The sequence below is a fragment of the Musca autumnalis genome, unplaced genomic scaffold (assembly GCF_047663935.1).
Source record: "Musca autumnalis isolate F117 unplaced genomic scaffold, ASM4766393v1 scaffold_1, whole genome shotgun sequence".
NCBI classification, from domain to species: domain Eukaryota; kingdom Metazoa; phylum Arthropoda; class Insecta; order Diptera; family Muscidae; genus Musca; species Musca autumnalis.
The window spans coordinates 145,395,657-145,422,333 of record NW_027411644.1 but is presented as its reverse complement, the minus strand read 5'-3'; the positions used below and the strand labels follow the sequence as shown (position 1 = coordinate 145,422,333).

Genomic DNA, 26,677 nt, shown 5'->3' with positions numbered 1-26,677 from the left:
TTTGCTAAATGGGTTGTCTTCCCATCACCAGTTAAGATTTCGACATGTACTCCAACAGCACTCCATTCGGAAATTTTCTTCTCTTGAGTTACCGGAAAAATGTTCACAAATTAAATATTATTTAGTTTGTATTAACAAATGTTTGAAAATGTTAACACGCTTATCTCCTATTGGAAAATGTATGCCGCTGCCTGTAGAGATGTACAAACTGATTTATGTACATGTAGGGATCTCTAACAACTGCTAATAATATGTAGTGAACGGAGTGCCTTTTTCACGACTCCGTTTGGACTGCATCCGGATGCTGTTAAATTGTGAGGAATTGGAGTGCCTTTTTCACGACTCCGCTGAACTGCATCCGGATGTTGTTAAAATGTGACAAGTGGATGTGATTCTTTGGATTGCATCCAAATGCAGTTAAAATGTGAGGACTGGAGTGCCTTTTTCACGACTCCGTTTAAACTGCATCAAAACATGCCGTGACAGAACTAGTCCACATTGCACTACTTCCAATTTATTTTGCTGGGTTTGTATTGTAATACAAAATGCCTATTTGCATTGAATTCGCGGTTTTTGAATTAGATTAGCAAAGCACAACTCACTTAATTCAACAACCGTGCATTGATTTATGGATTTTTTAAGTGAATGGAGTGTGGTGTTGTTCTAATAAGCACATTTTCTTCAGAATTTGCGAATTGGTGTAAGCATTTTTTTAATTAGTAGGCAAACATGAGTTTTGTGTATAAAGTAATAGGAACCTTTTAAGTTTGCAACGAATTTAAAAATTGTATGTTGATTCGGAATAATTTTAGTTAGGGGTTTAACGCGTATATCGCTAGTTTTACTTATTCCTAATGATCGCCAGAACTCGTATTTTGCATATTTAAAAAAAAATCAAAAAGATAAATTCGGATATTTTTCTCGATTATTACATATTCCAGAAGACGTATCTCAAAAAAAAAAAAATAAATAAATAAAAAACGTTTTTGATTGAATCTAAAACAAAAACACATGCCCTTGCAAAATTTAAAGCTTCTACGTTCAAAAATAACGATCCTATTCAAGAAAAGGCATTTCGGAAAATGGAATAGCATTGCAATAATTTAGCATATATGTATGTACGTTTTTGTGATCGTTGTCGTGTCGTTGAGGAGACTAACACGTTTTCAATAGAACGTTAGTCGTCTGATTTAAAAAACCCGAAGGTTATATTACGAAAATGAATAAAAGTTGTAAAGATTGTATATATTATGGTTATTTTCCAATATATTTTAATAATTATTGCCAAAAATTTTGAAATTGATTTGGTTTTACTTGCTGTGCTGCGTTAATAGAGTCAACCATGATTCTTTTTCTCGTATTTCAATACATATGGTCTGTTCCAGAACTGCAAAAATCTACTAATGTTTACTACTTTTTTTGTTTTGTTCGATAACATAAAGGAAAATTTTTAATCGGTGTAAAACATGTTAGATTCTTGCATGTTTTTGTATCATATAAGAATATGCAAAATCCGAAGTCGTCTAATGACATATTTTACAGTACATTTTGAATTCTTTTATTAAGCAAACACATGGCGATTATAAATATTTGTAATAATTTTGTCGTGTAGATGTCTTAAAATATGAAATTTCTTAAAATTTTTTTTCAAACTCCCACACTGTTTGCTGGGGAGATTTTTCCCACAAAAAGACACAAAATTCTCCCACAATTCAAGATAGAGAATGTATACTTTTTTTCCCATGGGAACAAATTCCCAATTCGAACTTCATTCAGAATGAGGGGAAATGGGAAAAAAAACTCCCACAAAATTTTATTCAGAATACGAAAATGTGGGAATGGGAAAAAATTCCCAACTCCCATGCGTTCAGAATAGGGCTGATAGCTTTCGACTTTCTTGCATTAATATTCAGGCCATTGGCAGTCATCCAGTCGACCAACATGCTAACAGTAAATTGTATTGTACTTTGAAGAACATCGAAAAACACATAATCTCCAGGAAATAACAACTGCAGGTCATCAACAAAGGCAGAGGACAAACAATTTCTACAGCTGACACGACTAAACAAATTATTAACATACATTATAAACAATAAGGGGCCCAAAACAGAACCCTGGGGAACCCCACGACTCACACACAAGGCACTAGAAACAACATTTCTACTACTAACATATTTCCTATCACATAAGTACGACTGCATAAGTCTGCAGGCAGAAGAGGAAAATTTAAAAAACTGAAAAAGCTTTTCTACCAATTTGGCATGATTGATCCTGTCAAATGCCTTTTCAAGATCAAGCGACAGGAGTACACCACAACCCCCATCACTTATTTTCTGCCTTATTTTGTTCGTTAGACCAATAAGCAAAGATGTGGTGCTACGATGACATCGGAAGCCATACTGGCTATCATGCGAAAGGGACGAGTCATCCAAGTACGTAATCATTTGCTTCTTCATTACATGCTCCACCATCTTTGACAATATCGGCATTATGGATATTGGTCTAAGTTCACTACTGTCACGGCTCTTAGGAATCGGCACAACTTTGGCTATCTTCCAATCTGCTGGAAACACAGACGTCGTCACAATAGAATTAACAACATGAACAAGATACTCACAAATATAGGGAAACAATAACCTCAAAAACTTTAATCGAAACCCATCGTAGCCAACCGCACTTGACTTGATCGAATGAAAAGCTTCCACGACCTCATCACAACGAACAGCACGGAAGCCAAAACCTTCACAAACTCCTTCAGGTATAAACGGTGTACGTATATTGTCACGGGACTGATTACGAACAAAATTATAATTAGGATTCACAACATCATCACTTTGAGCATCTTCGTTAGCATAGTATGCCACACCATTCGCTTTCAATGCAGACCAAACTTGTTTTGACGTTTTGCTGCAAAAAAGGGCTTTATGAGCCAATCTCTTAGTTTTCCTGACTACATTCTTCGCCTTATTGCATAATTTACAGAACTTTCTCCAATTCTCCTCACTTTTATTATTCAAATAAGTTTTATAGGCAAGATCACGCAGGGATAAACTATACCGGATATCACGGGATTGGTACCACTCTTTATTGTAACCAGTCGCCTCCTAACTGGAAAAGCAGAATCAATAATACGAAGATTTGCATTCAACATGCCCAGCTGAGCATTGACATCAGCAGTGCTAAACATTTCACTAAAGTTGCATTGCGAGATTACTAGAGTTGGGCAATCTAGTTCCTAGTTCCTTGTACCAGTTCCAAAACGTATGAGTAACATCATGAAATATAACGTGTGATAGTAAGTATACGCAGTTTGTTCAAAGAAAAAATGTGGGCCGTTGGAACTGCGAAAGGAACTAGATAGTTCCAAATAGTTCCTTTGGCACAACTCTAGAGATTACTTCTTCTAAAGCACCAACATCCAGCGCAGTATAATCAACTGTAAAATTCAAGCGACAGAAAGATAAAAGCGTGATCAGACACAACAGGACAAGCAAATTTATTACTACATTTCACAACATTTGGACACGACACCAAGAAATAATCTAACAGTGAAGTAGAATCGTGGGCACATCGTAGTGAGTGGGAATACAATTATAATGATAATTTTGATGCAACAATATTTATTGCTAACAAATGACGTTCATATAAAATAAATTCAGATGAAGGAGGAATATAAGATAACGTAACGAATAATTTGAATTTTTTTAAATCGATGCAAATTGCTATAATTTCAATATCATCAAAATCACACAGTACTAACATATTTGAACAAAATTTATTATCAACAGCTAGAAAAACTCCGCCACCTTTTTTATTACATCGATCTTTTCTATAGATTTGGAATTTAGGGCAGAATACTTCGGTGTTCTAGACTGAGGTTTTTAGCCATGTTTCTGTGAAGGCAACAATGGAATATTCGAAACCTAAACTCTCAACATATAATCGAGATAGTTTTGAATCTAAGCCCCTTACATTCTGATAACATACAGGTATGTGATGAGTTTCGAATCGATTTGCAATGAAAACCTTTTGCCCAAAACGAGTGAATTGTTTTTATATGTGATCGGATCCGCATCGAATTTCAATTCCACTTTGTTTCAATTTCATTAAATTGCCACAAACAAAAAACGGCTGGTGATCCCTAATCTGCAGTTGAAAGAAGAAAAATAGAAATAAAAACATTTTTTTAGTCTTGACGATGCACAGAGGGGAAATTTGTGTTAAAAGTTGATCAAAAGCCCTAGAAAGCTCATTTATAGTCGGATTGATATAAAATTTTGCACAAAGCATATCTTCTGTACAAGGATTAATCCTATAAAAAATAATGAAAATCGGTCCAGATTTGGATGCAGCTTCCATATATATACGCATCTAATATGAGATAAAAATGCACCAAAATCACTGAAATTTTACACATGCAACCTGAACTAGCCTAGAAAAACATTGAGCCAATTTTCAAACAAATCGGTACAGATGTATATATAGTGCCATATACATATATTTCATTCCAAATTTTATTTGTTGAAACTTACTTAAATTAAATTTTTCTCAATTCACATGAGAAAAGCCGTGAATCTTTCTGAATAATGCAAACATATTTGATAGGTGTTGGTTTAGTCTGATGTATAAGAGTCCCGGTTATAAAGCGGAACAAAATTTAGTGTGAGTAAACCTTGCAATTCCATATAAAAATATTTCATATTTTAGTTGAGAAAAATTAGATTTTTTTTCGGAATGGCGCAAATATGCGCAATTTTTTATGATTGAATCTGATATTTGAGACTCAAGCGCATAAAACATTAGAAGAAACTATGGTCGGGAAACGACGGGGAAATAGACTTTTTCACTATTGAAATTGTAGTAATCTTAAAAATTATCATAAAAAATTTTCATAAAGGGGATATGTATCACCAATATTAAAGAGCAAAGATGTAAAATCAATCTGAAAATTTTAAATGCTAATCTTGTTCGGAGACTGTACAAAAACAATAAATCTTGAAAAATATAAATTTTCGCGAAAATAATGTGATTTTAATGTTCACCTAATTTCTTAGTTTTCAACAAATTTACTTTTTGTTTTCAGTATGGCTGAGTTCAATCGACTGCTGCATTAGATTGGTTAATCTTACAAAGTCGAGGATGGTTATAGCAAATGTAGAAAAGAGTCTGGTTGCCGTTTATCAACATTTTTTTCATAAAAAATCGATTTTCATATTTTGAGTTTTGAACAACTTTAGGCCTATGTTTCCCCTCTGTGCGATGGCAAAAACCGAAAAAATGTAATTACAAATAAAATAAATTTGTGTTCTTGTTTAAATTAGCCTATACGGAAGTTTAGTGTGGAAATTCTTGTCCAATTACATGAGAACTTTACAAACAGCGCAAACAACATATTAAGCGGATGTCTTCACCAATCCAGAGGAAAAAATCATGTTCAATCCGTGTTTTTTTATCGAAATATCAAACATTTTCTTAACAAAATATAAGGCATATATACATATGTATGTAAATTTATCTATTCTATATCCGTGTTTAAATTTCAAGCTTTTTTTCCTAAAAAATATAAAAATTCATTACATCGTTTATAAATCGACCACAAAAATATGATCATCGATTGCATAACACGTCTTCTTGATCAATTTTTCCATTGAACAAAATGGAATATGAAACCGATATCGAAAACAATTCGATGCCGGAAAATGTACATGCATCACACCTACAGTCGTTTTTGACTCGTTTCGAGCTCGAAATCGATTTCCATCATATACCTGATAGATTAAAAGAGTGGATCAGTTTTTTGATGCCTGTGCTACTCGTTGTGGTAAACGCACAAGATTATCAGATCTTTCTATAAACTCTTTGACAAATGTACCATTAGGCCAGAAATCCCCAGATATCACCATTTCAAATATATTAACAGGAACTATAATTTTAAAGGAAGATCTATTTGGAGAGAAAGAAGAAGTTTAAAAGATTTTAAATGGAATCCGCCTTCAATTTTAGATTTAATAAAATAATTGATGTCATCGACGGACATTTTCATGGGACGTGCCACAGATATTTGTTTTGGGGCGATTTGCAGTATAGGCGCCTGAACAGCAGCAGTTTTGATATAGTCCCCATATAACCGTACCTCTCGATTTAAGGTGTTTTTTATCTGTTAACAACATTTTAAATCATATTGGCTGTAATTGGGCACAGTTAGTTCTCAATGTATACAAAATACCCTTGCAAAAAATTCCACGTCCACGCTTCCTTGTAGCCCCCATAAAACGGTTCCTAACGATTTCATGTGTTTTAAGGGTTTTAGTCTCATTTTTCTCACGAATTACACAGTCTTACATAAGTATACGTACGCCCCATAAATCTCGGGTTTTAGAAAAAGTAATGATATTTATGAAATTCCAAGTACACAGGTTTATTTCGTCTCACTAATAAACAATATTTAATACAACAAAAGTATATTCCATAATATAAATAACGGTAAATTTTACAAAAACCAAAAAATGATACTTACAAAAGTATACATACGCCCCAAGGAATTATGAGTATTATCCTACAATTTATGGAATTAGCAGGAACATTTATACATTTTATTGTTTTGGCGAATGTGTCTGGGTGTCCGAGATATATTTTAGAGAGAAAAAAATAATTTTTGGGTGTTAAATGCCGTTATTTAATGCCAAACTTCTTGTATAGCTCGTTAAAGCGGACCCTTGCTGATTTCTTTCCGTTTTAGGTATTTGAGTATACAAAAGCCACAATATTAGTGTCAGATTATAGATTTTGAGATCCTAGAAAGCTTTTTAGTTGACCTTGTGCATAACACACCTTCCTGGGTGTCGATAAATTCACATTTTTCCTGGGATATCTCAGGAAGTTAATAGATTCCTCGGAATTCTTGGCTCAAATTACATACAGAAGACCTTGAATTGTGTTTTAATATGGTCTTATATAGTCCTTGGACACCAATTGAATCAGAAATGTACAATTATCCTATACTTTCCGACCCTACATTGACGGTAATGGTCATAATACGAAAACTACGTTGTTCACAGTGCTTTTTGGTAGTGATTATATTTTTGGTAGTGATTATATTTTGATGCTTTGGGAGCAGGTTTTTAACAGAATATTTCACATTTCTGATTCAATTGGTGTCCAAGGATAATATAACACCATATTAAAACACAATTCAAGGTCTTCTGTATGTAATTTGAGCCAAGAATTCCGAGGAATCTATTAACTTCCTGAGATATCACAGGAAAAATGTGAACTTATCGACACCCAGGAAGGTGTGTTATGCACAAGGTCAACTAAAAAGCTTTCTAGGATCTCAAAATCTATAATCTGACACTAATATTGTGGTTTTTGTATACTCAAATACCTAAAACGGAAAGAAATCAGCAAGGTTCCGCTTTAAAGAGCTATACAAGAAGTTTGGCATTAAATAACGGCATTTAACACCCAAAAATTATTTTTTTCTCTCTCTAAAATATATCTCGGACACCCAGACACATTCGCCAAAACAATAAAATGTATAAATGTTGCTGTTAATTCCATAAATTGTAGGATAATACTCATAATTCCTTGGGGCGTATGTATACTTTAGTAAGTATCATTTTTTGGTTTTTGTAAAATTTACAGTTATTTATATTATGGAATATACTTTTGTTTTATTAAATATTGTTTATTAGTGAGACGAAATAAACCTGTGTACTTGGAATTTCATAAATATCATTACTTTTTCTAAAACCCGAGATTTATGGGGCGTGCGTATACTTATGTAAGACTGTGTATATGTAAATAGGTATTTAGTTCATAGGAACCAGAAAATGTCCTTGCCAAAATTCGTCAATATTGTTCCCTGCTTTGGGGTAGCGCCCATATAAGGATGCCTCCCGATATCCAGTATTCTGAAGGTCTTAGCAGTATTTTCAAAGCGAATCAACTGTACAATTGTTGTAATTTTTAGTGTCTTAAATCCAAAAAATATCGAGAAAAAGGGTCATGGTTGATTCAATTAACAAAGCACAGCAAATAAAAACAATTCAATTTTAAAAGATTTTATTGGCAATAATTATTAAAATATATTGCACAATATATAATAAAATATATATATGCAATCTTTACAACTTTTTTAATTTTTGTAATATAACCTTCGAGTTTTTATCAGATGAACATTCTATTGTTCACAGTACACACCAGCTCCCGTACCATCCTCCATTTTTGAACCATCGGTAAAAATGGGTAGACGATCGGGAAGTGGTCTGCCCTGCTCCCAAGCACTTCTGTGAGGGATAAACACATTCACTTTGTTAAAGTCCAGGAATGGTGAAATATAATCAGTATCACCCCCTCTGTCACTTAGTCCAGTCTGACTGCTTGTCCGCTGCAGAATACTAGTATCTCCACGCCCTGAACAACGCCACAGGTTAATCTCCTTAAGCCTCAAGGCACTCCGGGATGCTTGGTACTGTGTTTGGAAATTCAAAACAGCATTCAGGGCTGCCTGAGGGGTACTTTTTGATGCTCCAGTGATGAGAACTGATGCAATGCAGCCCGTTGCACTGAAAATAACCTGGACAAGTTGGTGCTAATGTTCAGGGTTTGCCACCAGACGAGACATCCATAAGTCAGAATGGGGCATACCACTGTCCTATACAGCCAGTGTATTACATGTGGCCTTTAGCCCCAGCTCTTACCTATGGAGTTCTTACAAGAATAAAGTGCAATTAGACCCCTATTAGTGCGCTCCTCCGTGTTCCTTTTCCATCTTAGCCGATGGTCGAGGACCACTCCCAGGTATTTCGCCTCAGTAGAGAGGGTCAATTGCAACCCACCCAGCGGGGCGGTGTGAATTCATGAATAGTACCAACACCGTCTTTGCCGGGTTCACTCCAAGACCATTGATGTGAGCCCAGCGTGAGAGTTTTACCAGTTCACCTTGTATAAGTTCAGACAGCGTGGATAAATATTTCCCACTGATTAGGATTACTACATCGTCTGCGTATGCAACTACCCTAGTTCCTAGTCTATCAAATTACTTGGGTATCCCGTTAACCACCAGAAGCCAGAGTAGGGGGGACAAAAATCCCCCTGTGGTAGAGGCACTCCACATATTTCCTAACGGAACTCTTCCCAATGCTTGAATTTATTAGCCTACTTTCCAGCATACTATCAATCCAATCAGTAACTCTAGAGCAGAATGAATGGATTCGAGTTTCGAAGTGGAGTTAGTCCACGTATCATCGTTCCGCTTAATGCTCCCAATGGGTTTGGGGTCCTTTGAGATCACCTTACGGAACCTCGCTGCTGCACTAACCCCCTCTACGGCCTCGCTAAAGTTTATCCATGAATATCTTTTGACCTTCCTAATCTCACTCATGTACTTGTTATAGGCATCTCTATAAAGATCCCAATCGGTACTGAGTTTAGACTTACTAGCTTTGTCATATGCTTTCCTGTCCTGCTGTTCTTCTCAAGTTTGGCCAAATCTTTGTTCCACCAAACTGGCTGAGCTCTCCTACCAGTATATGTTAATGGGCAAGGCTTCTCATAGCAACCCCGAAGAATACCAACCTGTCTATCAATTTCCTCTGTTGTGTGAAGCTCCGGAAGCTCACGCAACCTCGAGGAAACGAGAGAGTTGAAGTTTTCCCAGTTGTCTCTTCAAGGATTACGATGGGCGGTTGCCTTTTACTACTATAACAGACTCGAAAGTGTATCGCTCTATGATCCGAAAAGGAACACTCCTCCGATACTCTCCAGTCTGCTATAAGGTATCCAATAATATCCAGATCAATAATTCAATAATTCTTACCTTATCCTCATTGGATGCAAAGAATAAAGAGTAACGACCATCGCTTAGTCCAGAGACCCTATTTTTGTTGGGTTGTGGGGGTTTCGAACATTGGCTGACTTGGATATTTATCCCGGTTGGAGCCTTCCTACCGTCCGGTGAGCGGTCACTTCAGCGAAAGAGGCCGAGTGATTGTCCGGCCGACGTTCCACCATCCTCTTAGCAATCGGATGTGGATCCTCAGAAGATCTGATCCTCCTAACGAATTCCTGCGCAGATGGCTTCGATTTACCACCCTTCTTTGAGGTCTATAGCCCGTCGGACGTACCAGTCACTTGCCTCCCCGCTTTACCAACGCTTGTCTTCACAGCATCAGAAGGGCAAGACTTACAGGGTGCAGGCGAACCTACAGTGGTCTGTGAGCCAGTCCTCTGCACAATCGGAGCTCCTGTTAAATCACCGCTCTTCTTTACCTCTGCAGAGCCGGAGGCAGTCGCCGACGAAACAGCCGAAGTGGGGCTGGTTGGTTTGCGATCGTCCCTTTTTCTGCGCCAACTTCGAATCGGGTTTTGGGCGATTCGCTATCTTAGGGGCCGGAGGTATCAGGTTGCTCCACCCTACCGCAGACATCGAAGTTGTCCGCTAAGGATTATTACCTGGAAACATTGCCTTTGTCACAGCCTTTGGACTAGAAACTGCTCCGTTTCCAGGGGTTGGAAGTTGGTCGATCGGAAGGAAGATCTTCTCAACGTGAGGGTACTTGCGCTCAAACCGCCTCACAAATCGAAGCTTCAACCCTATCTCCCGAAACTCCGCCCGAGTTACCTCAGTGGGGTACCTGCCTATGAACCTAGTGCAGTAATATATCGCTCTTTTGTAATTGTACTTGTCCTTTCGCTGTCTGCACCCACTCTTCTTGGCGTCTTGGGACGAGGAGTCGGTTGTCAATTCCTCCTCCTCAACCCTTCTACCAAGGCATCTTGACTAGACAGGTCGGGCTTGTCGGTAACGACCGACGCTTTTTCCCCTAAGGGAGTTGGTCCCTCGACTACAGGAATTGAGTCCTCCCAGTCCCACGGTGGGGGCTCTCCTGACTCAGTCTGAGAGACTCACCCTCCTTCAGGAGATCGAGCAATTCCCTGCTCTGAGTATGAACGGCGTCGCTGACTTCGTCCATTGTCAAGGTCGTCCCCGCCCAAGGATGGGGTCGTTACTGAACTGGGTGCATCGTTGTCCATTGTCATTGCTGAGGTCGATATCGAGGGTTGATTAAGGGTTGGTGTTTTTTGTGTGTGTTTTATAAATTTTGAATCATCCATATAGATTTGAGTAATGGGGGAGTAAAGGACAATCATGGCTAGCCCTCCTCTATCATGACTAGGGCTCTAATACTCGTTGAGGCGCCCAGGTATCACACGAGGCTACGTTATAATACAGTTGGTACCGTAACTGCAAATCTTGGGAACACCGATGGGCACGAGGTCGCGTTACACCCCGGTGTTAGGGGATCTCACAATTACTTTGGTAGGATATCGCTACCAAATAGTATGTGCCACTCAGTCCAGAAATACACTATCAGGGCAATCATGAATAAAAATTCCGTGCGGTATTCCCTTTTCCCAATTTGACATATTTTTATTTCCATATTTATGTTCAAAAAGGGAATACTTTTGTTTGTTCGGCAAAAATATTCCATAATTAAATGATCCTAGCAGTTTTCAACGTTTTAAAATAATGACTTAAAAGAATTTCACTTTTTAAAATTATTTTCCATGCGGAAAATTCCGAGGGAAATATTCATGATTGCCCTGTATGAGTTTCCAGTGCACAATGTTGGTACATGACAGAGAGTAGATAACCTTTGGTCGATCACAGCCTCCCAGTTCAACACTACAAGAAGTTAAAAGAGAGGATTGTGACGTCTAGCCCTCGCATCGCGCCAAGATTGTTATCCCCGACATAGTATATTGGCCATATTGGCTTCTTTATATTACAGCGCTCTACGGTGTAAGCAGAGGGAACGCGCAGAGGAGATGACCGATGAAGTCAATCAGCATCCGTGATCGACTGAGCTTGGGAAGTTGAGTTGGAACATATCAAAAAACAGGTGCGATATCTGCAATAATTTAATATTTTGGTGCAAACAGTACTCAGAATTTCAAATTTACGACTAAATTACAAATATTGCACTGACATTAGAACAAGAATATAAACATGTTTTTTAAAGTAGACATAGCATTCATCAGCCGACAACATGGCGAAATATTTAAATACGTTTGCAGTCATCCTTTTCTAATATTTTGGTAAGGCTGTTAAATCAAAATATATGCCCCAAAAGATGTGTTTCGTAAAAATGTTGGTCAAATATCAGTGAAAGTGGATTTCATCACAATGTGCAATTTGTCCCCACAGAGTAAAATACATTTCAGTTAAATCTTCAAACAAGATGGAATGTTGGATGGCAAACGAGAGAGTTGAAGTTTTCCCAGTTGTCTCTTCAAGGATTACGATGGGCGGTTGCCTTTTACTACTATAACAGACTCGAAAGTGTATCGCTCTATGATCCGAAAAGGAACACTCCTCCGATACTCTCCAGTCTGCTATAAGGTATCCAATAATATCCAGATCAATAATTCAATAATTCTTACCTTATCCTCATTGGATGCAAAGAATAAAGAGTAACGACCATCGCTTAGTCCAGAGACCCTATTTTTGTTGGGTTGTGGGGGTTTCGAACATTGGCTGACTTGGATATTTATCCCGGTTGGAGCCTTCCTACCGTCCGGTGAGCGGTCACTTCAGCGAAAGAGGCCGAGTGATTGTCCGGCCGACGTTCCACCATCCTCTTAGCAATCGGATGTGGATCCTCAGAAGATCTGATCCTCCTAACGAATTCCTGCGCAGATGGCTTCGATTTACCACCCTTCTTTGAGGTCTATAGCCCGTCGGACGTACCAGTCACTTGCCTCCCCGCTTTACCAACGCTTGTCTTCACAGCATCAGAAGGGCAAGACTTACAGGGTGCAGGCGAACCTACAGTGGTCTGTGAGCCAGTCCTCTGCACAATCGGAGCTCCTGTTAAATCACCGCTCTTCTTTACCTCTGCAGAGCCGGAGGCAGTCGCCGACGAAACAGCCGAAGTGGGGCTGGTTGGTTTGCGATCGTCCCTTTTTCTGCGCCAACTTCGAATCGGGTTTTGGGCGATTCGCTATCTTAGGGGCCGGAGGTATCAGGTTGCTCCACCCTACCGCAGACATCGAAGTTGTCCGCTAAGGATTATTACCTGGAAACATTGCCTTTGTCACAGCCTTTGGACTAGAAACTGCTCCGTTTCCAGGGGTTGGAAGTTGGTCGATCGGAAGGAAGATCTTCTCAACGTGAGGGTACTTGCGCTCAAACCGCCTCACAAATCGAAGCTTCAACCCTATCTCCCGAAACTCCGCCCGAGTTACCTCAGTGGGGTACCTGCCTATGAACCTAGTGCAGTAATATATCGCTCTTTTGTAATTGTACTTGTCCTTTCGCTGTCTGCACCCACTCTTCTTGGCGTCTTGGGACGAGGAGTCGGTTGTCAATTCCTCCTCCTCAACCCTTCTACCAAGGCATCTTGACTAGACAGGTCGGGCTTGTCGGTAACGACCGACGCTTTTTCCCCTAAGGGAGTTGGTCCCTCGACTACAGGAATTGAGTCCTCCCAGTCCCACGGTGGGGGCTCTCCTGACTCAGTCTGAGAGACTCACCCTCCTTCAGGAGATCGAGCAATTCCCTGCTCTGAGTATGAACGGCGTCGCTGACTTCGTCCATTGTCAAGGTCGTCCCCGCCCAAGGATGGGGTCGTTACTGAACTGGGTGCATCGTTGTCCATTGTCATTGCTGAGGTCGATATCGAGGGTTGATTAAGGGTTGGTGTTTTTTGTGTGTGTTTTATAAATTTTGAATCATCCATATAGATTTGAGTAATGGGGGAGTAAAGGACAATCATGGCTAGCCCTCCTCTATCATGACTAGGGCTCTAATACTCGTTGAGGCGCCCAGGTATCACACGAGGCTACGTTATAATACAGTTGGTACCGTAACTGCAAATCTTGGGAACACCGATGGGCACGAGGTCGCGTTACACCCCGGTGTTAGGGGATCTCACAATTACTTTGGTAGGATATCGCTACCAAATAGTATGTGCCACTCAGTCCAGAAATACACTATCAGGGCAATCATGAATAAAAATTCCGTGCGGTATTCCCTTTTCCCAATTTGACATATTTTTATTTCCATATTTATGTTCAAAAAGGGAATACTTTTGTTTGTTCGGCAAAAATATTCCATAATTAAATGATCCTAGCAGTTTTCAACGTTTTAAAATAATGACTTAAAAGAATTTCACTTTTTAAAATTATTTTCCATGCGGAAAATTCCGAGGGAAATATTCATGATTGCCCTGTATGAGTTTCCAGTGCACAATGTTGGTACATGACAGAGAGTAGATAACCTTTGGTCGATCACAGCCTCCCAGTTCAACACTACAAGAAGTTAAAAGAGAGGATTGTGACGTCTAGCCCTCGCATCGCGCCAAGATTGTTATCCCCGACATAGTATATTGGCCATATTGGCTTCTTTATATTACAGCGCTCTACGGTGTAAGCAGAGGGAACGCGCAGAGGAGATGACCGATGAAGTCAATCAGCATCCGTGATCGACTGAGCTTGGGAAGTTGAGTTGGAACATATCAAAAAACAGGTGCGATATCTGCAATAATTTAATATTTTGGTGCAAACAGTACTCAGAATTTCAAATTTACGACTCCATCAAATAAGCTGTAACTGTATAACATTTTCATCGATTTAGTAGTAGACAGTTATGTTTATTAAATATTTTAATTTAGGAAGAATGGGTACGATCGTGCTTTGGACCTTCATTTAAGGTTCGTCGTCTTCTAGTCTCAAGAGGGTATTGAGCTAATGAGTAACTTGATGATTTCGATACCTTTGCTTTCTTTCAGCTGTTCCATAGGCCAACGCAATTGAAAAAAAAACAGTTATACGTTTTAATTTGATAGACTGTTATATTTATTGATTATAATGAATTGATTGTAATTATATTTCATTTAAATTTATGTTGTTTCAGTTTGAAATAGTTCTTGGTAAATTGTTAATTAAATTATAGAAATTGTAATTAAATCGGATGCTTCTAACCTTACATTTTGTCTATTTAAATTCTAGTTTTATGTTCTCGTTTAGAGCTTTTATTTATTATTAGTAAGATTTATTTTCAATTTTCTTTTGAATTTGTTTAAATTAATTGGTTTATATCATTATGGTTATCTATGCTAGATCGTCAATTAAACTAATTAAAAACTTCGTTTATTAATTCAGTATAATAATAATAATCTTAATACTATAACGAAGTTTTTTTTTGTAAATTTACAAACCCAAAAAAAATCAGAATACTAAAAGAAAAAAAAAATAATATCGAATTGCAATCAACGCAATAACAAATTATTTCTAATTACAAAATAAAATTGTAAAAATGTATGTGGAACATAGGAAAGATAATTCTATTTTTAAAGAAATCAATTTTACTAAAAAGAAATTTACTAAATCATTCATTTGGATAGTTTAATAAAAAAACGGGAGCAGGTTTTAAAATCAAGAATAACCCTTCGCGAAACTTATATTTATTAAATTACAAATATTGCACTGACATTAGAACAAGAATATAAACATGTTTTTTAAAGTAGACATAGCATTCATCAGCCGACAACATGGCGAAATATTTAAATACGTTTGCAGTCATCCTTTTCTAATATTTTGGTAAGGCTGTTAAATCAAAATATATGCCCCAAAAGATGTGTTTCGTAAAAATGTTGGTCAAATATCAGTGAAAGTGGATTTCATCACAATGTGCAATTTGTCCCCACAGAGTAAAATACATTTCAGTTAAATCTTCAAACAAGATGGAATGTTGGATGGCAAACGTTGCATGAGTGCAATTAATTAATATTTCATTTACTCGAGCAATCGAATTAACTTTCAAGTATTTTATGTCCGAACATTTGTAATAGAGGAATCGTTCTTAAAGAATAAGCACTTATATCTCATTTTGCTACGCTAGTCTTTGTAATATTCACTTCCAACACCGATTTCATTTTATTGAACTGATATAAAACGTCGACAATGAACGCAACTTCAATTTATTACGTGAAAAAGGAAATTAATTTGTATATCTATGATGGATGTTGTTTAATTTATAATTAATACTTGAAGTCGTGTAGTAGTCTACTAGTCATATACAATAACTCAAATGACATACACTTGCTACGATGAACATAACCCCAATCTCCACCAATAAAGACGAATATCCAATATAACCGTACATTAGCTCTAGTTATTATTATTTCTCCTACATTCAATTTTATTAAGGGAAGGAAATAAAAAACACACATGCACGCACACACAAAACATTGCAATGCTTCTACTTAATGCTTAAACTTCTACCGTAAATGGATCACGCGAATGATGTATTTTCAGATGTTTATTGTGATTGGTTTTTGTTGTCGAACTTTTACCACAAATAGTACATTGAAAAGGTCTTTCTCCAGTATGTATTCGTCTGTGTTCTATTAGATAGTAGTGACGATGAAACGATTTCTTGCACAAATCACAGGTGTACTTTTTATTGCCATGGTGTTCTCGCCTATGACGCATATAATTGTACTTGCGTATAAACTTACATCCGCAAACTTCGCACGTATAAGGCTTAATTTGCTTATGCGAATTCATGTGATTTTTAAAATCAACCTCACGAACAAAAGCTTTGGGACAATGTTCGCACTTGAACGGCTTAGCAGTACGATTGGCGTGCACCCACGAATGAATCTTTAAGTTCCATTTGGTTGAGAATGTCTTATTACAAATAGCACAATCATATTGAGTTTCGGTAGAGTGGGTAGCCATGTGAGCCTTCATAGACGCCTTGGCAAAAATTTGTTTACAAATTGGACACTCCATTGGCTCAGTATAATCGAATTTATCTGAATGGGCGAGACGAATATGACGTCGAAGTGAATTCACATGTACGAAGCGATCGCAGCAATGAGGGCAGCATTTGGGTTTAGAATCATGGGTCTCTTTGTGCCATAAGAAGCGAGCTTTTGAGGGCAATACCTCCCCACAATAACATACGTATTCCTTTCGACGGACTACGTGTTTCGTATGTCGTTTACGATGCTGAGTAAGATTGGAGTACCGCTTGAAGTGCTTACCTATTAGAGGGAAATGTGATATTCAGAAAAAATTTATTACCAAAGTATGTTTCATTTTCGAACTTACCGCAAATTTTACATTTTAATGGAGATAGACCAGAATGCATTCGCATATGTTCGACTAAGGCGCTACGTACCACAAATTTTTTATCACAAACAGTGCAACCGAATTCTTTCCATCCCAAATGTCGCTTCAAGTGCAACGAAAAGTTCTTCCACCTTTGGAATTTTTTTCCACAAGTAAAGCACTCAGCTGGATGTTCAGTTAAATGAGCGTCATATAATTTCACGGAATTGAAATTCTGTCGACAAACGTAGCAAAAGAATATTGAGGATTTTATAAGAGTTTCGTCAAACTCAGACATTCTTTGGGTTTGCTTTAGCGTGGTCATATTGAACGTAACTAACATTCTATAAAGAGTAGTTAATTTATTTGAGGTTGTTGTAACGGACAAGGGTTGGAAATTTCCAGCCTGTTTTGTGTCTACACCCGTTTGATCTGACGCTGAAGTCGAAGACATTGGTACAAGAGATAAGTTGTTTTTGTCGTCTTCGACAAACTCCGTTTTTGCACTCAAATCAGCGCTGATATGTTCAAAAGCGTCTCGGTGAATATTTTCATTTTCGATTTTAACGATACCTTGCTTGAAGTCGCCATCAGAGTTTATATCTGCATTAGCTCCACTACTAGTCGTAGCTATGGCTGAAGAATCTGCCGTGGGCACAGCCAATCCATTAGTAAGACACACGAGACGTCTATTTTGGCGCACATAATTGTGAACATCAACTAAGTGGGCATTTCGGTCTTTGAGTTTCGAATATTTTGCATTGCAATGACCACACTCGTAGACTTTATTTCGTACTCTTGGTTGTTGATTTTGCGTTCCATTTGATGATGAAGGTGTTGCTTCAGTTGTCTCAGCGTTCGATGGTCCAGCCAAATACGCCGAGGATGTACTGGGCAAATGTTCTTGTTGAAAATGGTAATCAATGCCCTGCATTTCTACTTGGCTTTGTACCAGCTGTTCCGATGTAATGGTTGACGTTGGTTGCACTCGCCTTGGGGCAGTTGTTGATGTTTTTCCATCCTGCGAGTTACGTTTTCTACGTTTCCTTACTTTGGCAGATGTAGAAGGCATTGCATCCATGTTGCAATTATCATTGGAATTCTGGGAGAACATTGTTAATCCGCTGCTAGCACTGTTACCAGCCGCTACTGCACTCTCATCCGTCGGAAGACGAAAGTCGAAACTATAATAAAAATATTGGTGAACACAAGAGTTTTTAAATAAAAATTTACACGAATAAATGTGGATTACAGCTACCTTTTCGCCCGATCAGTTTGTGACGTTGTTGACGCACTTAAGTCCTGTACAGTAAAATATTCTTCGTGGTTCCAACCATTGTCCTGTTGAAATATTCCAGGAAAAGTAGTTTTGAAGAATCGGGCTGAGATGTCTCCGTAAATCTGGGAATTATTTGTTTAAAGGACAAAAAACTAAGTCCAAAATTTTTGCTTTAAAATATCTCGACTTACCGGTTGACTCCAAGAATTATCAATGTCACAATTACTTTCCTGTTCAGAAATCTCACCTTTGGCAGGCATTTTTTCATCAGTACGAATATTTAAGTTACCGGCAGTTGAGCAAATACCAGCCATACTGTTGTCAGTAAATGAACACGATGTAGAAGATGAGGGGGGTGGCGGTTGGGGTGCAACAGGCTTTGAAGTTCCTGCTATGGCCTCAACGTTTCGTTCTCGCTTACATTCGTCCAAATCTAAGTATTTTCCAACATCATTGCCATCCGTTTCAATATTGCATTCGGCAGTAGATATGTGTGTATGTGTATTCGAATTTGATTGATTTGATGAGTGAGCAGCTCCAGCCCCTGAAGTCGACTGGTAATTGTTGAACCATTGACTTTGATGCGAAGTTCCCGTTCCCGTATCCTGCTGTTGATGTTGGCTGTAAACCGAATAATTTTTGCTGGAGGATGAATCATCTAAAGCCATTGACGAATTAGCAGTGTTATTGCTAGTAGTGGAATTGTAGTAATGGGTCGGATGTGTCGAATTTTTTACATCTACTGTTTGTTCAGTCGTAACGATATTGTTATTATTGTTATTGTTGCAGAGATAATTAAAAGGGAATTCGGGAAATATTTCTGAACAATTATTTTCGTTAGATGAATGTATATTGTTAGAAATTGAGGGGGAGGTTTTATTTTGCTCCTCCTCATTCTTATTATTTGTATCCAAGGAGGGCTGAGATGAATTCGCGGACTGTGCCTCAAATGCCGGACACAAATTGTTCTCCTTAGAAATGGAACTACCCGAACTTTCCATTTGATTAGATATCTGATTCTTGGCAAATAAAGACGAAGCAGAAGGAAATGCTGTTGATTTAGCAGAAGGGTTTCCTTTTTTTGATGTTGCAAAATCATATAGGACTCGGGCGTCCTCATTAACGTTATTTTCCACTTTCATTTCTTTTATTGTTGTGGGAACACTGGTTTCTTGTATGCATGGTTTTTCCTCTTTACATAGCATTATTGGTTCTTTCGAAGTGAGTTGCTGCTCCAAAATACTACTGTATCCAGTTTGTTGGTTATATTGATTATTTTCAAATGCAATTGAAGTTATAGGTTCATTTTTAACCTGAACTTCAGCCTCGTTATGGGGTTTTTCTTGATTCCGCATTAGCTTATTGTATTCTTCTAGGGCTTTGGCGGATGTTGACGGTTGTTGATCGTCAACGTTCAATTCAGTAGATGAAGTCTTTGAACTTTTTGGCTTAATAATGAGTTTCTTCGGTCCTTTGCGTCCTAGTGTTCCTGAGCCTAATGAGGTTATTTTATTCTGCCCACTTAAAGAGGAACTTCGTTGAGAGAGATCTTCCGCTTCAGTTTTGCTGCCATTACAATCTGAATTATTTTCATTAGGCCTATTTGTCAAATGCTGTGGATTCGATTGCTGCTGTGGATGTTGTAGACTAGTTGTGGCCATACGTATTACACTGGTGACGTGACTGGAGTTTTGAATTGGTGATAATGTTGTTAGTTTATTATCTGGAATATTCTCCAAAACCTGAGGCTTTTTTTCATCCTTTACCAGTTCTGTTTGATCTGTTATGCTTATATTATTGCATTTACTACTAGTACTACTACATCTAGGATTATCAGATAAATCTTCAGTCTCTTGTTTGTTGGCCTTGAATGGTGTAGGTGGTAGTGGGTGTTGCTCTGCAGCATCATTTGTCGCCGTTGCATAGTCATCCATTGGCTCCTCCTTTTCAATTTTTACCAAAGGAATAGGAGCAATCGCTGTAAAAGTTCTGCGTTGAGCAGCAACTTTGCTGGAAGCAATTATATTTCCAACTAAATCTAAATACTCATTTAAGTTCAGTTGAACATCACTTAAAACGGTTATGGTATTTTTCGACGATTTTTTCCGAGTATTGTTAGTATTTTGGTGTACTGTCGAATTAATATTCGGTGTATTTGAATGAGAGGTTGGGGGAACCGAATGTATATCTGTATTTACGGAAGATGGGTGCTGAGCACGCGGCGCAGATGATGATGTGGTTGGTGTCATAACTTCTTCAATTTTCTTTGTTTTTTCGGTGGTATTTTTATTTGTCAGATTTTTGCGTTCGTGTGAAATAAATTCCTCTTCGTCGCTATCGCTCGAAATGCTTACAAAATCGTCAACTTCATTGTCGGATGACGAGGAGTTATCAATGTGCTTTGATTTTCTATTTTGTGTCGTAGTTTCGATTGACATTTTATTAGAATTTATTGAATGGATATTGTTATCAAGCTTTGTTGATGGTGAAGAAGAGCCTTTCTTTTTCAGTTGCACCTTTGCATTGTAATCTTTAACCTCTTCTTTTGTTTCCTTAGCAGCAACTTCGTTATTAGTCTTATCAGCTTTATTTCCATGTTCTGTACTCTCATTTTTATTATCATCATCTTCGTCATCATCAGCATCATCGTGAATATGCAAAACACTAGGGGGAGACTGATATATCCGTTCGATTACTGAAAATTCACCATTATCCTTTTCAACACATTCTACAATATGTTTCGGAGTTTCCTGTACAATAAAATCCCCATTATCCCTCTCTAGGTAATGAGCTACCGGAGATTCTGCATATCTTAATACAGATGAAGTGGAGGGCGATGCAGCCGCTAACAATGCTGCGAACGGCGAATTCGTAGGACGACTTAATGCTGAAGCAGCCACAGCAGCCATTGATGCTGACGCTACTGTCGTACTGATTCCCAATTGTGTCTGCAAGGAACTCTGTGCAGGCGCAGCACTATCAGCTGCCGTTGATGCTTTCACGGTTTTATCGGTAACAGCAGAATTATTGCAATTAGTTAAATTTTCTACACTTTGAATTTGCTGTTGATGTTGTTGATGCGAGGAGAGAAAATATTTTCCTTGATTTTGGTGATTGGTATTACCGGTTTGTCTTGCTGTACTTTGCGAAGGGTGAGTTGATGATGCTGTCTGTTGAATGTCATTTTTCGAAAACAAATGTTTTGTGCCTATGGGTGGTGGTGGTGGCGGTACGTTGCCATGAATCCTAATATGATGTTGATGTGTTGTCTGCTGCTGTTGATGTTGCAAATGTTGTTGTTGATGCAATATTGCATCCGCATGTGTAGTAATAGATGTATGATGATGTTGTCCAGTATACTGGCCAGTAAGTTGGTGCTTATTCTGAGATCGGATTTGACTAATGGCTGTTCCATATGCCGGTGGGGGTTTTTGGTGATGCTGTTGCAATTGCGATGATGGCTGATAGCTACTGAAAAGCTGCAAGTAATCAATAAAATATTTTAAAATTTAAATTTATAAGTACCTCTAATTTAAAATCTCACCTGCAGGGGTGGTGGTGGTGGTAATCCTGAAGCATATATGACTTTCATATCTTGATGATGCTGAGGTGGAGGCTGGTGGTGCTGTGCAGCATATATATGGGGTTGTCGAGCGTGGTTACCAGCAGCACCGTTTAGATGAGAGTTGTGATGTTGTTGCTGAGGATGTGACAGCGACTGGGCCTGTAATGTTTGGAATCCTGATTGTATTGACTGTGACGACATAGCCTGAGGCATCGGTGGAGGTGGTGGCAAAATTGTGCGCGAAATCTCTGTATGCTGTCCTTGAGGAGCTGGCGGAGGAGGCATTTGCTGATGGTGCTGGCTCCCTGCAGTTCGTTGTGGCTGTTGAAAACGCTGGTTCCCAAACATAGCAAAATTAGGATCTGTATTGGCTGATATATCATTAGATGAATTTGGGTACGTTCGATGAGAATGAACATAAACCTCATTTGTGTTTTCTTTTATAGCTGGTTCCTTATTCACGGCAGGGACCTCTTCCGATTTCAAACCTAGCTTAGAAGTCGCTATCGAATCGTTCCTGCTATTTTCTGAGATGTGTGTATTTGAGAAATTTAAAACATTGTTCGAATTTTGACTTGTTGACGAACTTTGGTTCGAGAGCGAACAATTACTTGCGGAACTGCTTATACTTGTGTTACAGTTACTGCTGGCAATATTTGAATCTACAATTTTTTCATTCGCCGACAAAGATTTGTCGTCCTGTTCATTCTGTGTTTTCTTTGCTTCACCATTGCTACTGGTTCCTGCACTCTTTAATACGGATGCCAACGCCGCAGTGCCTCCACCTCCGCCAGAGATGGTCATTTGTACTAATGCTCTTATTACTTGCTCCTTCGGATGGGTCTCCAAATGATCCGATAGATTCATACCAGCGTGCAGGTATAATGTGCATACTGGACACTGAACGTTTTCCCCCATGTTTAGAATTTGTAATCTAAGCGTGATTTCTTCAAGTAATCGGGTATTGGAATAAATGGCAAGGATATTTTACTTCAGTCTCCTTGCGCAGATTATTGGGATCGACTGTTTAATTCCAATCATAACGATTCATGTTTAATTCTTGACATTATACTGTTGATTGTGACCACACTTAAACAGCAATCTATAAAGAAAATTACATACAATTTTTTAATAAATTTTTATAAATACATACATATAATTATGCTTAATTATTTTTCTTATTTATGAGTTATCAGCATGTTGCAATTACCAGGATACCTAGTAAGCCCACCTGTTGTCTTATCTTGCTGCCAAAAAATGTTTTCAACCAAAAGTATATATCAAGGCCTACACCAGGTCCGCCAATAACCCCACCTTATTATATCTGTTGTCAAAAACATTATTGTCATTTAAAATACAAAGAGATTCCAATCACAATAATAAAAAATCTGGTTTGTTTGTTGACAAAAGTATTCTAATTGGTCGACCTTATGTAGGCTTTACCCCCTGTTTTCTAAAAAATATTCTTCTCACACGAATTGTCAAATGCAGAGTGCTGATTTTTAAATGAGGATTTCTTTACTAAATATGGAACGTGTCTTCGAAAAATTAGGTCTGTATGTCATCTGGGGGAGAGCTATAGATGCCTAAATTATTACGAATATAGACGAACGAACAAAAATTAGTTACAAAAACAGGGGGTTAGTATATATAGGGAATTCTCAGTGAATCGGAGGATACTTTGGGGGAAAGTAGTTTTTAATTTCATTTATTTTTTGCTGTTTTGATGCTGCTTCTGAGCAAAACATTTTAGTACATTATCAGATTTTCTTTTGCTAATGATTACGAAGATGTAGAGGTAAAAATAGTAATGGAGGAAGCATTATGAACGCGGATAAATAGAGGTCCAAACCCATAAGCCCAGCATACCGGTTAACCGATGTAACCGGATATTAGAAGCCCGGATGAACTGTATTACCCGTCGTCCTTTAAGGGGTGTTTACACTATCTATCAATGTCATATGAACTGCCGCTTTTTTATCCATCCGACATCCTTTATGTTTGTCAAAGTCCATACCACTTTTAGTTTTTGCGTTCACACTAGCATACAATTTCGTATGACCACAAAATATAAATCACGCAACAAACACAATCGCACTCACATTTTTTTTCTCTACCTATTTGCTTAATTTTTGGTAAAATTGTTTTCTTCCAACAATTTATTTCTCAACTGCATACGAAAATACATAGCCGAATAGAGCGCTCCCTAAATGAAAAATTTACATATGAGTTGCCACATCATTTTGATAGATGAAAATTTTCATAGTTGTCACACTATGTGTACAACATACGCAGGTACCTAATTTGAAAAATCCCAATATAAGTCCCAATTTACATTAGGCGAGTTTACTTGCGGCAATTGTCAGTTTGACGGAGAGAGAGGTGAGGTATTGCCTCTCAACACCCTCTCTCACCAACAAACTGACAATTCCCGCAAGTAAACTCGCCTAATGTAAATTGGGACTAACTTAAAATCCTAATATGCAATATGTGTACTGTTCCAAAAAAGTGTGCACCACTTTATTACCACAATGGCTCAATGTTGCCCACAAGCAACATTCAAATTTTATACAAGTGAGATACCCTATCCCACTGCTACTTTACAAATGCACGTTATGGGATTGAACGCGTGGCATAGCGTGTAATGTAAGTCATTGCATCCCTATTCTTCCTTCAAATATAAGTTATGCTGTTTATTATAACAATACTAATGTTATTATTTATTAAGATAAAATGTAGTACAATCCCACGGCAGCGGGTTCGGCATAAGACGAGTTTACCCACAAATATATATGTAGGAGTGGTTACCTTCTTCGTTCCAAATAAAACAATATGATTATTGTCTTGTAGACAAAATTAGCATTTATTATTATGGTTCATAAACTTAAATTAGATAAATTAAAATACGTACAGAGTTCACAATGTTTTATTAACTTCTTCCAGAACAATGTTATTTTCAAATCGTATTCACTTCAACAAATTCTTCTAAGCCTTCTTATTACTTCTATTCACTTCTTATTACTTCTAATCACATCTAATTACTTCAATACTTCTAATCACGTTGATTTCCTACATATATAACATTTGTTGCGGAAGTCCACACTTCCCAAAGGCAGGCTACTTTAAAATTTACAATTTAAAAAATGTTTTGTTCCCGTGCCCGAAACTGCTCCTGTCCATAGGAGAAAGTCTTATATCCACGGCCGAAGGCCGGTTATTTAAAAAAAAAAATATTTACATAAAAAAATTGTTCACGTATTGCGTAAACTAGACTTGTTCCGCGGGTTTTTACGTACCGGGTTGACCCGAAACCATAGTGGTTCGGCGAGCGGCTGCCAACGCAGCATCAAATCTATTCTTCTATGTAGGTTTCATACTGCTACAACAACAAAATATAGTACTTCAAGTATCTGTGTTTTGTTTATTAATAATTTTACATTTTGATATTGGCCCAATCCAAAAACAAAGACATAGAACTGTAAAGACTGGAAAAGATGCATAACATAATAATTGTTCCACAAACATCCCAGATGGGACAAGGGAGACTTCTCTCATATCAATGAGTGCACCCCGATTCATATTATTTCAATGATGTTCATTGCCGAGTCCGAACGGCGTGTCCTAAGAAACCACTTGTAGAGAAATTTTACATGGCTGAAATACTAAGGAAATGTCGCCAACATCACTAAGGGGTATTTTGCCACCGTTGAAAATTTGATGTTGCCTGGCCTGGGAGTCGAACCCACGACCTTTAGTGTGCAAGGCGGGTGTACATACCATTGCACCACGGTGGCACCCAATATACTGTGGAGTAAAACGGACATGAACCTAAACATACAGCAACATTATTCGATCGGAACTTCGTCGATATGAGGTGTTATTTCTTCACATTCACCTTCCCATTGGACAATTTAGACATCCGACTTTATTTTTAACATTTTCGGTGACAGAAACTAGATTACCGGACCGGTACTTTGATTATAGGTTTAGGCAAATTTTTTCTCTATTAAAAATAGAAAGACGAATTTTTGATAATCACAACGTGGAAAGATAGTAGGAGGGTAGAATTCCAACAAATAGGATCACATCATGTACACGGAATATACTGGTTGAACAACAACACCTAGTTTAGATTCGAATGATCCCTCAACATTCCCTCCAGTAATAGACTTTATAGTTCAATATATTAGTACAGACAGCACAAATCAGCATGTTTCAGAAAATAAAAGTGAACAATTTTGTCGATACGGAATGCCATATCCCCCTTGCCTCAAGCGACCTAAACTATTTAAATAAAAATTTCTTTTTATTTCATTAATCCCGACTTTCGTCAATTTTTGTTGAAATTTGCAGGGGTTGCGTATATATAATTAAAAACATTTCATTACATCAATTCTTCACGATAATTATTAACCACTTGCAATAAATTGAATAAAGTTTACTTGAATGTTTTTCCTCAGTGGCTTTCGGATCAGAAATTAAAAAAAAAAAAACTTGAACTAGTATCACGGGCATGTCCTGTGTTCGTGTCGTCTTTAAGGTTCATTGTCTTGTTTATTTTTTGCTAAATCCGTAAGCTTTTTATTGTGTATCTTTTATTACACTGTGCAACACGAAAATTATTAACCATATTCTGATACCGCAGCGTGATAGAAGACCGAAAAATAGAAGACACGTGTCTCGCCGTTTTTCCCTATCTCATCAACTTT

General features: G+C 37.9%; 1 protein-coding gene across 2 annotated transcripts in view; it reads right to left on the bottom strand.

The window, feature by feature from the left end:
- Positions 1–14,838: 14,838 nt before the first annotated feature.
- Positions 14,839–26,677, bottom strand: part of LOC141387386 (uncharacterized) — a 68,713-nt gene continuing 56,874 nt past the window's right edge. For both annotated transcript variants that reach the window (XM_073957003.1, XM_073957011.1), the window contains exons 2-6: positions 21,948–23,070; positions 18,595–21,882; positions 18,383–18,525; positions 17,125–18,308; positions 14,839–17,057 (exon numbers count right to left, since the gene is read on the bottom strand). In XM_073957003.1, coding sequence (XP_073813104.1) covers positions 16,279–17,057; positions 17,125–18,308; positions 18,383–18,525; positions 18,595–21,882; positions 21,948–22,886 — 6,333 coding nt within the window. In that variant the 5' untranslated portion in view covers positions 22,887–23,070 and the 3' untranslated portion in view covers positions 14,839–16,278. The remainder of the gene's footprint in view (positions 17,058–17,124; positions 18,309–18,382; positions 18,526–18,594; positions 21,883–21,947; positions 23,071–26,677) is intronic.